This window comes from Bombus fervidus, chromosome 3 (genome assembly GCF_041682495.2).
Source record: "Bombus fervidus isolate BK054 chromosome 3, iyBomFerv1, whole genome shotgun sequence".
Taxonomy (NCBI): Eukaryota; Metazoa; Arthropoda; class Insecta; order Hymenoptera; family Apidae; genus Bombus; species Bombus fervidus.
The window spans coordinates 5,166,821-5,181,114 of record NC_091519.1 but is presented as its reverse complement, the minus strand read 5'-3'; the positions used below and the strand labels follow the sequence as shown (position 1 = coordinate 5,181,114).

The window sequence follows — 14,294 nt, the reverse complement described above, 5'->3', positions numbered from 1 at the left end:
CATTACATATTACTGCGTTGAGTCTATTTCGCTTTATCCAATTTGTTAGATAATAAACATAAAATAAGATTTAAGCTGAAATTTTAATATATTATACAAAATTTACTAGACCGTAACTAAATCAGCATCAATTACATTTTTCTATTCAAAGACTTTCATAATTAGAATCTGTACTCCTTTCAGACAGTCAAAATCTTCTTTATAATGAACCTATATCTTCTAAACAATTTTTGATAATATTCAGACGTAGCAACAAATTAAGCTACTGATAACACGGAAGGCAAGCATTTAATTTGAAACATCTTATCCTGTGGCCATCCAAACATTCTGCGAAGTCTTTATCTTAATTTTCTGTACAATAGAGCATCGTGCACCCTAATTACAGCCAGGCTGTCCGAAATTCAAAGACTTGTTCCCATTTTTAGTGTTCATCGCGAATGCAGACTTGTACACTGAGTCGTTTTATCTTCGCTATTTTTGTAGGGGGTTCCTTTAGAACTAGACCAACCAATCATTACTCTTCACTCTCTACTCTGGGAATTTACTATATCAAAATCTGTTCTTGCTGCGCCCATCTGAAAAATATAAATAGAAATCGAAATTACAAACTTGGTAATTCAATATTCAAATAGTTTTTATCAAATACGAATTCTTTGGTTCGACTGTCTGATGTCAAATCGGTGATATTAAGTTCGTGATTATCTTTAATGCCATTAACTCACGATTATTTTTACGCGTTTATAACCACATATCATTTCAAAAATCAATTGCTTTTCATTATTTTGACGGGGAACATCGTCGCGTCGTGACGGACAATGGATGGGTTATATTGGTAGCAGTTTGTACTTACTTATCCTATAGGATAGGCCAAAGTTCAGAGTAGGATTTGAGAAAAGAATAACTTCGTTCTTCTTTTGATTTCATGTTACAGGTTCGTATATGTTGCAACTAAGATTTAGGAGATTTATCATGATGAGTTACACTGAGAAGCAACGCATAAAAATAGTAGACTTTTAGTATCAAAGTGATAAGTCCATTATCGGCCGCCACGTTCGCCCGATCTTTCAGCTTTCCATTACTTTCTGTGGGGCTATCTAAAGGAATGGGTACATGTGAATAGACCATGTACACTTGAAGAGCTCAAGGAAAACATTCTTACAGAAACTGGAATATTAGAACATATTATAATACTCAGACATTAAACATTGTTATGAAACATGCTATCGAAAGAGCCTGACATTGCTAGACAGTAAACAGAGGGCATATCAAAAATATTATTAACTCTCATACATAAACTCCATACTATTATAAGCTTTAAATATTTAGCAATATCGTACAAACATATTATAAAATAAGAAAGTTATTTATGTTTTAAATCCTATTCTTAGTTTTAGTCCACTCTGTACTTACGGTTCGCTGTTCGATAGGTTTTTAAGTTTAAGAGAGTTTCAAGTTTCGATCTAATCGCCACTTCTGTCCATTAGCCGCAGACGTCATTACTCATCAATTATTAGATATTAAAAATTGTAATTATATTTACAGATATTTATAATTATATTTACATAGCTACGACAATATCTGTTGATAATTTCGGGCAACTAAACTATGTACAGTTCTTATTTTCTACCTTCAGCGTTAAATCTCGGTATTCATTACTTTTGTATTTTTCACATTTTACAAAGAAAATTTGAAACATTACAAAGATACCTTTTTTCAAAATGGATTAAAGGAAATTATGTTCTAAAGTGCATTAGGAAAATGAAATGCAATTTAGTCACAGATTTCTATTACATATTTTCTAAGAATGTGTTTTACCATGAGGTTCTTAATGTTATTATGTATACATTCCTCAGTATAATTGCGAGAATAATGCAATGCAATAATTACGAAAATATGTGTACATGATTATAAAAACAATAATCGATAATCTATTGGCGAATGTATACAGGACAGAAACATCTGAAAGAAACAATTCCGATAATAACGAACAAAATTTTGTAAAGAAATTAAAACTCTCTGTGAGAAGTTGATTTGATTCTAATGAGTATGTTCTGAAGGATATTCCTAGGCTGTCTTTGTATTTAAAAAAAAGAAAAACGAAACTTTTTTCTTCGTGAATCGATTGAATTTCTTGTTGTAAATATACTACATAAATAAATACAAAATTAATATATATAAATAAATATATTTAGAGATATAGATATAGAGATAGATATAAGGTATACGATATAAGAGAGGCAGAATGTAGAAACATATATACATATCATACATGTATCATGGTATTGCATAATTAGTATGTACTCTGAATCAGTGATAAAGTTAGGAAAACAACTTCCTTCGTTATTCACTTCTTGGACCGGAAATCGTGATTCGCTAACACAACATAATCTCGTACTTATCAGTCTAAATCTTCGTACAGAATGTTATAAAAGAAGACTTTGAAAGCTTGTAGTAGGTACTCATCGAGGGGAATTAAAAATATCTAATCAACATAGGTTCTAAAATTAATCCTTTCGATATTACATCAAATTTTAGATCCGACACACATGTCAATATTTAAATCAGATAATTGATAATATATGGATGGTAGGAAGAGATTCAACAGAATGACGATTTCGATTACCAGATTTGATTTTTTTGAATTTTTTACTGTGGACTATGGATACTCAAAGAGTTTTGTCTGTGATGCATATTATACATCGTGAGTGATGCATATTGTAGTAAACTTACAAATAAAATGTTATTTAATACGAATATGAAACACGAAAGGAGTATATATCTAAAGAAGTATGTGGATCTATGATGATTAGTTATGTTTCATTACTTTCAAGAAATGTATAAATTTATACAAAGTATTAGACTCTCTTTTTGCAAAACCTTCTGTATGCCTTCCCAAAACTCTGTATAAGTACTCTTTTGTATTCAGACAGCTACACATATACTAGGTATAACTCTGTCATGGTAATTTTATATAATATTTTTATATATAAAGAAACATTATATTAAAATTGAAATATTATAACATATCTATAATTATAAAATATTAATTTGAAATTAAAGGTTAAGAAATGATTACAAAAAATTCGGACATTGTACAATTTCAATTTTTAAGCTCTATATTTTCAATAAATATGCAAAGACCAACAAAAATGTATTACATTATATTACACTATTCTATATAGATAACAGTAGAAAAGCGCTTTTGAGTTATTACTTATTTTTGTCTAAATATTAAAAGAAACAGTGAAGAAGAATGAGTCTTTATATCTTGTCAAGGAGTTTCGGATACTAATAATAATTATATACATAGAACTGAACAACAACTAAATACATAAAACTAATAATGATTATTCACGAAAATTTGTCATGGTGATGCCATTGACATGATGCAAACGTTTTAGTGTACTGGAAATAAGGTTTTTTTTTTAAATAATCAGTACTGATTTGTTTCTATTCTTCTTCCAAATGTTTTTTAAATCATTCTTTAGCATACTCGCTCTTTCATAAATTGATTTTTTTTTCGTAGTGAAATATTACTATTTCAAAACTTGTATATCGGTTGTTGCGGCTCATTCTGAACAAATTGGTAACAAAGTTAGTGCCCACTTGCAATCCGACGTGCTCAGACTTGAACAAAGCATTGTTTACAAGCCTTATATATAAACACTGGCAGTATATCTTGTGTCTGAAATTTTTTGTGACATAAAGTTCGCTCTTTTTTAGTATCTCTTTTAATATTTGGATAACAATAAATAATAACTCACAAGCATTTTACTGTTATCTATATAGCGTAATGTAACATAATGTAATATATTTTTATTGATCCTTGTACATTTATTGAAAATGTATAACTCAGAAATTTAAAATTGTACAGTGTCCGAATCGTTTTGTAACTGATCATATAGACGTCTTAATGGTTTAAACTAAATGTTAGATTTGTTGAAAGTACATAGTCGATATGAGAAACAAATGAAATGCAGAATTAGCAGTATTGAAATTATAGTATGAATATTTGTATAGTCTAAGTTAAATATATACATTGGAGACTAGAGAAACAATGCTATCTTTTATCTTATATCGTTCTGCAGCCCTTGGTGGGGTTGAATAGACTTTGAGTTGACTAAAGCAGGAAACATGAATTGAAACAAATGCCTTTATGTTTCAGACATTCAGACATGGCTTTCCACATCAGCCGACAGCAGTGGCATTCGATCCAGTTCAAAGACTTCTTGCTATTGGCACTAAATCTGGATCTCTTAGGATGTATCCTTTCATAATGTGTTAATATGGTCAATTTAACTAGGTAAAGGGAAAAGAACAAAGGAGTATCCACTAGTGCAATAACACAAAATGAATACGATCCAATCAGGTATAGCTTTCTACATGTTTAAATTCCTAACAAGACCAAATAGAAGACTAATTATAAAACAGACCATATTAATAATAGATAATTGCAAAGATTATGACAAATTATTCTGAAAATAACTTTGAAAGAGTCTAAAAAAGGAAACGTATACTATCAGTGACAAATGCTAAATTAAAATGTTCTCTCTTATGATATACAATATATATGGTCAAATGGTATCTGTTATAAAATGCAAAGAGTAACTTTTGAATTTTAGAATAAAAATAACTCGTTTTTATGTTTGCATAAAATTTCTTTTCACAAAACTATATTTTATTGCATTATGGTATTCTTCTTTAGTAAATGTACTAAATGTATTATTTAAAACTTTCTTCAAGATAAATGACATTTATTGTGTTTTATAATGTAAACAGCAAGTTAAAGACTTACATATTTAAAAAAATAGCGCGTTTCTTAACATTATTTAAATTGTATTATAAAGTACATATAAAAAAGCCTTAATACAATGGAAGGTTATCAAATATAAGTAGTGAAGAATCTTTCCGTAACATAATCAGACATAATACGTTGAAGTTGTAATTTGTATAGTTATGTCTCTATTCACATAGCTGCATGTAGTACTAAGATATTACGTATGTATTTTGAAAATAGCAAAAGGGATATCCATATGGCAAAATGATTAAGACATTCGAATCTCTTTGTGTGAAAATTTTCTTGTCGTTTGATTAACTCTTACATTTATGTTTCTAGTGAGTTATTAAGATGTCTATAAGATTGTTAAAGAATCATATCGAGTAAACTTATCCAATTTGATTGGATTAATTACTCCGTACAGTTGGTTTATGGTTCGTCAACCATGTGTTCTTTCACGTGGGTGCTTTTATTGGTCTATTCTGACTAAAGATTTACCATGTAGTGAATGCTCATCACAGCTCGATAAGCTTCCTAGTTGCTATCGAGACAGGCAGTTGCTACAAAGTAACTACTTTCATCTGACGGTGCGCTTTATTGCTCAATAAAATCTTTGAACACTCTCTACAAAGAATCGATTGTGCATGTATGAAGAATGCAGAAAATCAATGATTGCATGGTGTGCTAGAAGTGATATGATGTAGAGATACAGAGAATAACTTGATTTATTTACAATATATTTCGTTTATTTCTGTTAATTAACTTATTAATTGAGTTATCCTGTAAGCAGAAGTTTATACAATTACGGAATTATAATTAATAACGACAAATAAGTATGATGTAATTTACTTTTTATAGAAATGGAACGACACACAGAAAGGTAGGAGATTTCAAAATACGAAAATTATCATGTTCAAGAGATTGGCAAACCCGAGTGACGAGTTAGTTCATTTTCCTTGATTAGTAGGTTGAAGGGGATACGTGTTCTTCCCTAGTCCCACGAGTCTTTATCTCATACATTTGTACTATTTGTATTTGTGCATTATACACATTGTCATCGCCTTTATATAGCTTTTACCAATATTTGGTATCTTTCACTAGAGGAGCGTAAGTTAAATTTTATAGAAAACCTTCTAATTTATTATTGTAGGAATCTGTTTCATAAATAATCTGTTCTTCATACTATTTTATATATATTATATTAAATGTTAATAATTTGCCAAATATTCAATGTAAAACGATGAAATTTGTAAAATGTGTTTCAGATTTATGTTTATATTAATTATCCCAACTGTTTTCAAAAAGTATACTATGCTAATTAGTCTTGAGTTTTATTGAGTTTTATTATTAAATGTATCTATTAATCATAATTTATAAGATAAATACAAAATATTGTTCATTTACAATTTATTAAACTGTGATAAAATAGACTCTAACAAGGCTTGTAAAATAGATATTTTTGATTTTCCTTAACTAAAACGTGATAAAATAGTTTGGGTCGACCAGGTGTAGATGCACATGTAAGACACGAAGGATGTACAGCAGTGGTGCAATTACAGTTTTTAATCAACGAGGGAGCATTGGTTTCCGCTACCGCAGATGACACTTTGCATCTATGGAATTTCCGACAGAAAATACCACAGGTTGTGCAGAGTCTCAAATTTCAAAGAGAAAGGTCAGTATTTTCATTTACATTTTTGATTTTCATTTCATAGTATAGATGTATTTCTTATTGCATATGTTAGTAATTCACCAATGATATTAGTTTTGCCTTTTATTTCGTTTTCAGTTGTTATATAAAATACACGAGAAAAAATAAAACATAGATGATAGAAGTAATTATTACTGACTATTATTTTTAAATGACTGGTAACTCGTTACTTTTAAAAACGAATAGATTCTTATTTCACCTAATCATTAAACAATAAATTTCATATATTCTTTCATGTTACATATTGAAATCTTTTTCATATTTGAAAGATTTTTCTAGATAATGAAGAATAATTCATTCTATTTCAAACAGAATAACATGCATCCACTTACCGCTACAAAGTAAATGGTTATATGTCGGTACGGAACGAGGGAATATTCATATACTTCATATCGAGACGTTTGTTCTTTCTGGATATGTAATTAATTGGAACAAGGCTATCGAAGTGTAAGTACGCAAATGTTTGTCTAAGTAGTTTAAGCTAAATATGATTAATATCCTAACTATGAACAGTATCATACGTACATGTGTAGAATAAACAGCGGCAGCGACATATACTTGCTATTATGTACGTCTTATTTCAAACTGTCTTTATTTTTCTTTAGTCCTATACATATTTTCTTACTTATTCCGATAGTTGGATTATTTTCCGATTTAGAAATGAACAGTTTGATTTCCCACTAAAAGCGGTTATGATAGAATTTGTCTTTTTATTAAATTATTTTATTAAATTTATTAAATTATTTAAGTAAAGTCACCTAAACATCTCTTCGAATTGTGATGATGCAAAAAATATTTTTTACATAACGTGAATAGTATCGAAGGACTGATATTCGGCAAGAATATTTTTTCCCAAGGTTATCCCTCTGAGCTTCCAAGGTTGTTGATGTTTTTTATGTATACAACTATATGTATATTTTGATTTATTACATCGTGTGGTTGGTAAAAGAATACGTTCAGGTATGTATAATAACGTGACCTTGAAATGACCGATTTCCAAAAATTCAAGTTTTACATATCATTTATGTCTATCGAAATCCCCAAACATTTGCACTCCACAGTTTTTCTTTATCCATTGATTTACCAGTAATGCATGCTTGTCAGATTCAACTGATTATGGTTGGTGAAAGATGCTTCGTCAGTCAGTAATATCTACGCTTTTAAAAAATGATTGGTAATTTTCATTTTGCTGCAAACCTCACTGAGGAAAATGCATACTATTTACGAAATTTGTTCCATGAAGGACCTGTAAAGTGTAAAGATAGATGATACGGGTAAAATTTTTCTTCTTGAAGCATCCGTATTATGCCCATTTTGGAAATACCACTTTCACGCTGAAATTGTCTTCTTAGACTCACATGTGGATTGTGGTTAATTGTATCTACAATAATTCTTTCATTTCTTTCGTTTCTAGTAGTTTTTGTTCTCACATGTAACATGAGTTACATGATAGAATAAAATATATATACAGTTATATGCAAATAAAAACGTCGAAGATCATGAAAACTCTGAAAAAATATCCCTGGAAAAAAATATTCTTATCAAATCTTAGTCCTTTGATACCATTCACGTTATGTAAAAAATATTTTTTGTATCATCATAATTTAGAGTGATATTTAGCTGACCTTACATAAATAAACGGACCATCTTGTATATTAAATGGACAACTTATGATGCGAATATTAAATATATATCTCGTAAATTAAATACATAAAATTATTCATATGCAGTTTTGAATTGTAACAATTACATATATTGTATAAATGATTGAATGAAAAAATTATTATACGTATATAATAATTTGTTAATGTGTTGATTATTTTAACGTAAAACAGAAGTATTATTTTACATTTCGTATAAATATCTACATTTAGCTTACGTTATTGTTGGAATGTTGGAAAGAATATAAGTTGGTATAATACGATAAAAAATAAATAATTTCGGTAAAATAAAGAAAAACACTTAATATTGAGTAGACACTCTAAATAACTGATGAAAATTTAATTATTTAACTTGAAATAAAACACAATTTTCTTAGATTATTGAAGTTCATATATGAGCGCATAATATGCAGTGTATTAATATAATTTCTTGAAAGGTAACTATATTTTAACATTAATAAATTTTATAACGTGCGTTAATTTAACTGTTGCCGTTTTATGCCAATTGGAGCAATTTCGAAAAAGATGAGTGAAATTAGAATTAAGGAATTTGATCTGCAATCATAAGTACGTCATACTAGAATGTGTGTATATGTATAATGTGTGAATGTATGAAGGGAACATTAATATGAAGAATAATAATATACGCAAGATCGATCTTAAAATTTTTGATCATTGAAATTTTACTTAAAGACGAGAGAGTTCATATATAAATAAAAAAATAACATGAGTGTACAAATTCAAATTGTTAAAAATATATAATAAGAAAATGATCAATATAATATAAGTAATTATTATGTAAAATTTTTCAGAGGGCTCTTCATTATCCAAGAAGGATGGGAAATAATGTCATTCGTAAAAATTAGATTCCAAGATCAAATATAACATATTGAATACGATACATATGTGAATTTAACTGTAAATCTTGTGCAATTAAAGTATCAGTGTGTCGTATAGTATATTTACGAAGAATCTTAACAGTAGCAAAGAGTCTTACGTTATCAATTGTCTCTTCGTTATCAAACTGTAAAACAGGAAAAAAGAAATTTTACACAAAAGGAAGTGGTGGAACGTCGATATAATCATTGATGATCATATTAAAAGATTACATTAAACGATCAAATTAAAAGATCATGGAATTATTGTTAAAATCGATCGATCTTTGAACTGTCTGCTTTAAGTTATTACAAAGGTATTTTTTACACTAGGAAGTAAAGATAAAAAATAATATGTTTTTGTACGAGAATTTCATCAAATCAGCCAACTTTGGGGAGTTTAAGAAATTAGTTTACGATTTAATTCATCTTTATTACTCTTATGGAGTATTTATTTCTTTATTTTAATCGTAAATATTATATTCTTTAAAGAAAAAATATGTACAATGCTTTATCATAGCTTCTAATTATAGTTCTAATATAGCGGTTCTTAATCTGTGGAATATGCATATTTATTTATCTATACTAAATCTATTCTCGCTAAATTTGGAAGTTATTCATGATGAGCAATTAATGAGTATTTTAAGTATACGAATTTCAGACATATTACAAATTTAAATTTTGAACTATGTCTTGGGGACCTGCGATAACAAAGAATTATTTGAAGGTGATTCAACGAAAGATCGTTAAACAAAAGATTAAGAATTGCTGCTCTAATATATTATATAGCTTATAGTTTTAATTCTAATCATATAAACATATAGCTTATAGCTTAGCTCATAGTGATAATTATTACTATTCATCGGTATGTAAATTCAGAGTGATTGAACGTAAAAAATACTAAAATATATAGCAAATTAGAAGATGCAAGTTCTTAATGTTGGAAGAAAACAAAATGTCAGTAATGAATATTCTTGTTAAATCATTAAATAGAAGAATGAATTTTATTTTATGTTATTAAAAATAACCGAGGTTTAAGAATAGCAGCTCTCTAAGATACCATATTTGCCTATAGAATACATTATATTCTGATTACTAACGAAAATAAAATACACATGTATAAAAAAAGGTATATAAATATAATCCACACACATGTAATACATATAATATTTATTTATTTTGAAATTTTTTTTATTATTTATAAGATATATAAAGTTTTTGAACAAATGAATACAATTATATGACATTTAATTGTACATTGATTAATTGAAAATTGTTGCAATGAACAGTAAAATATTTTAGAAAAGCTTCTTCCTAAGCTATATATACGACGCATTGATATTTGTAATAAAATAATTTTTTTATAACAGGAATAATATGAATATCTAGATAGACAAGATTTGCAGTCTAAGAATATAAGGAAATACACTTATAGTGTAATATAGTAATGATAATATTGAAAGTAAAATCTGACCTGTTATTCTTAAATTTAAACTTCCTATATTTATTCATTACCTATAATTTATGACGTGTTAGTGTTTTTATGTGTTATCAATTCTTTCCGCTTATGATTTTATTTTTAAATTTTTCTCAACAAATGCAACATTATTATAGTTATAGGATATTTTAATTCGTCTGCTTTAGTTTCCAAAATATCATTTTAGGATTTTATAAGATGACATTTATTATGTATATGTTACGCATTACACACGAGCACAGCTTTTATCGTATTTGGTGCATCTGTTTTAATCTCTCATTTAAATTTCTTTATCTTTTCGAGCTTATTATTTTCGTAGATCACAATAGGTATATCGTACTAACTTGTACAAATATCGAAGTATATTAGTAATTTTAAAAGGATTTAAGTAAAGTTGAGGAAAAATGTTGAATTATAATAAAATTGATATTCGAACGTTTTTAAAAACTGATATACATATGTTAAAGTATATGAATATAATACAAAGATATAGGCATATAGATTACGTATACGAATACTGTCCAAATAAATATAACAACACGTACATACAACTACACATGCACGCGCGCGCTTACGCGCGCATACACACACACGTATATAATATATGTATATATATTTTCCAGATCTAGAAAGACCCATCCTGGTGCTGTAGTACACTTGAGTGATAATCCTTTAGATTTGAGCAAGGTACGCGTGTTTTTGAGTACGTTTTATTTTGCATTATTCTCCATCCTTACCATGACATCATACCTTACATTCTTCAATATTATGTCGAATTATGAAATGAAATCATGATGTTAGGATATTCTCAAGATTCATTTCAACATTTTTTATAAATATTCTTTAAGGTGTTATCTGTAACAAGACTCAGAGGTGTGTGCTTGCATGTTGTGTGTGTGCATGCGTGCATGCTATTATTGTCGTACAACATGATTTAACGAAGTAATTTCTTTCTGATAGAATCATATCATTTAATGTGTTACTAATACGTGTGTCGTATAGATGTAAAAGTAATGGGATCGTTATTATCTTCATATTCATTCTATACACCTAAAGTAAAAGAGTAACACTCAGTATTCATTGTTGAACATAACACATTCAATTTTCTTTGAAATTTACTCATGTAAAACTATTCTTAACTCGCAATAGAATAAAGATTAATATATTTCCCGGTTAATCGAAATTTTCCATTCAGTTTTTTTTATACAATTGAATTAATTTTCTTTTTCATTGTCTAGATATTAATATTTATTTAAAATAATGATATATACAATACATTGTACACATCTAAATTGTGAATGTATGTATGTATTTGCTATGTCCAATCTTTCTTGCGATATCCAATCTTTGAAAAATGGTATTTATCGTATTGTATTGTATCTCATATATATCACACCCTTTTTTCAAACTTTTAAGTCCCATTACTTTTGTATCGCTTCAATAAAGCATAGTGGTGTTGCATTAGTCACAGAATACATCAAGAGCTTAATAAAAATTTAGCTCGTGATCATAATCACTCATCTTTTTATACATTTTACACAAGTTCATCATTAATTTGATACTGTTAATATCAGAATTAATATGTGTATATATGTATGATAGGATAAACTATGTCAAAACTTCTTGAAGTTTTATATGCAAAATATAATATTCGTTGTTCTGGTACTAATTCAAACTTTATATTACTACCGTTTTTTCACTTGACTGTTGTTCTATTTGCAAATCTAGTGATCTAGAGATATTTTAACTGGATAATTGCTGATTGTACATATGTATAATATAGTTTCTACGATCATATTGAACTATATAAAATAAACTTCTCCATACTATTCAGAAACATATTACATACATATTTTCGTAAAAATATGAATTTCAAATATAAACTTTAAAACCTTTATTTCTTTTTCTTATATAGACATAACATCGTGGGAGGGATTTATTATTATATTTTATTATTATCTTTGTTGAGATCGCTAAAATTATAATGGTTATAGAAGTTCAAGCTAACTTTTATAAATAATGACTTTTTTTAAAGTCCACTATATACCAAGAGATTTTTCAAAAGGAACGACAGTCAGAAAGATCAGTACTTTTGACATCACATTTGAAATAGCGATAAAGCAGAGTATATAATGCAACAAGTTTTGGGAAAATGATACAACAAATTTAATTACTGATGATTAATAAGAGAAGCTTCAGACTTGATTCTTATCTCTTGACTCATTTCGATGATTTGAGTGATAATTCTATATGTGAAATAAACGTATAGGTTCTAGGACACCTACTTTGAATGACAATTTAAATAACAATTTAAATTACAATTATGGAGGAGGGAATTATTTTATGTGTTTTTTGTTACAAGTATTATTTTTTATTTGTTATTAATAAAACAGTTTATTAAAAAGAATAGTATACAAGGTGATAAAAAAGGGGTCCTATACCTAAAGGGCTTATAATACTTATTTATAGTATAGCACAGAGGATTGTAAACCGCAATCGTTTTTGTAAAATCAATTTTATTACATGGATAAAGTAACTGTTTTTAAAAAGTTCGGTGAATCAATGCAACGTTGATATGATGTTCGTTGATACCCGCAGCCACTGAAATCCTTCGAGAACTTATTTCTGGATTCTCTTCTACCATCCTCAAAACACGTTTTTCTCTATCAGTACATAAATGTTGGTGAAACTTTTTAATCAATTTACGAGAGGGATATAGCTATTGGGATGTTTTTCTGTGTGCAAGTAACGGGCTGCATACGTGTTTTCATTAACGAGACCATACACAACATAACGAATGGTCATTGTTAACAACACAAAAATAACGTTTACCAAACTGGATGAATATGGAGGATTTGTACCATATTTATGTCTATGAAGTAATCTTGGCTGATATTAGTAACAATCTTATATTTACAACCTTGAAAATATTCTCATTCCTCTGTATCAGAAGCAAAATATGATCATGATATGGAACGCTAATAAATAATAAAAATTGACTTTACACCGAGAGGATTACTTTTAGGACATATATTGATTACATATTTTATACTCCCCTCTACTATATTATATGTAAGTACTATATCTTTTTCCGTCACCTTATATACTATTCTTTTTAATAAATCGTTTTATTAATAATAAGTAAGAAATGATTCTTATAGCAAGAAACACATAAAATAATCCATTCTTTCATAATTGTAATATTTAAAGTAAATGTGCTGAAAGAAGTTCTTCCAACTGAATGAGAACCTGAGATAAGCAACTCGAACTCTTTTAGGTTTGCTGCTAGACTATAATCGTTAATGTATGACCTCCTCCAATACTTGGATACCAGGAAATATGCGATTTTTTCAAACATTAAATGCATTTTTCTCAATTGGTCGATTATTTCAGACTAAAATTACAGATACGTTTACATACGTTTTACATATAGAACTATCATTACAGCAAATGTCATTGAAATCTGTGGCCAGCAGGACTATGTCTCAAGCTTGTCTTGTGAGGTGAAGTACCTTTTTGTCTGTTGCAAAAAGTAGTTGTACTCCAATTTAAGAGCAAACAAGTAAAAAAAGTAATGTGCAATGTTCGTATAACAGATTAAAAGGAGAATTTTAGACACTCAATTTTATCCATCTGGATTATTGAAAAATTGAATTACTTATCTGAAAACTACAACAAAGTCCTGTTAATATTAAGTAAGGTAGACTTGTTTAATATTGACTTTGCTTCATGTCCTTTCGAAGATAAACCAAACCAAAGATCAATGTTCTAAGTCGGTAAATTAAATACAGCG

General features: G+C 28.2%; 1 protein-coding gene across 8 annotated transcripts in view; it reads left to right on the top strand.

Annotated features, from left to right (window-relative positions):
* Tomosyn (syntaxin-binding protein tomosyn) overlaps window positions 1-14,294 on the top strand; it is a 73,559-nt gene that overhangs the window by 10,244 nt on the left and 49,021 nt on the right. For all 8 annotated transcript variants that reach the window (XR_011799475.1, XM_072000279.1, XM_072000278.1 and 5 more), the window contains exons 2-5: window positions 4,166-4,263; window positions 6,270-6,452; window positions 6,801-6,935; window positions 11,125-11,188. Coding sequence is in view for 7 of the 8 variants with exons in the window: in XM_072000279.1 (XP_071856380.1) it covers window positions 4,166-4,263; window positions 6,270-6,452; window positions 6,801-6,935; window positions 11,125-11,188 (480 nt within the window). In the remaining variant the exon portion in view is untranslated. The remainder of the gene's footprint in view (window positions 1-4,165; window positions 4,264-6,269; window positions 6,453-6,800; window positions 6,936-11,124; window positions 11,189-14,294) is intronic.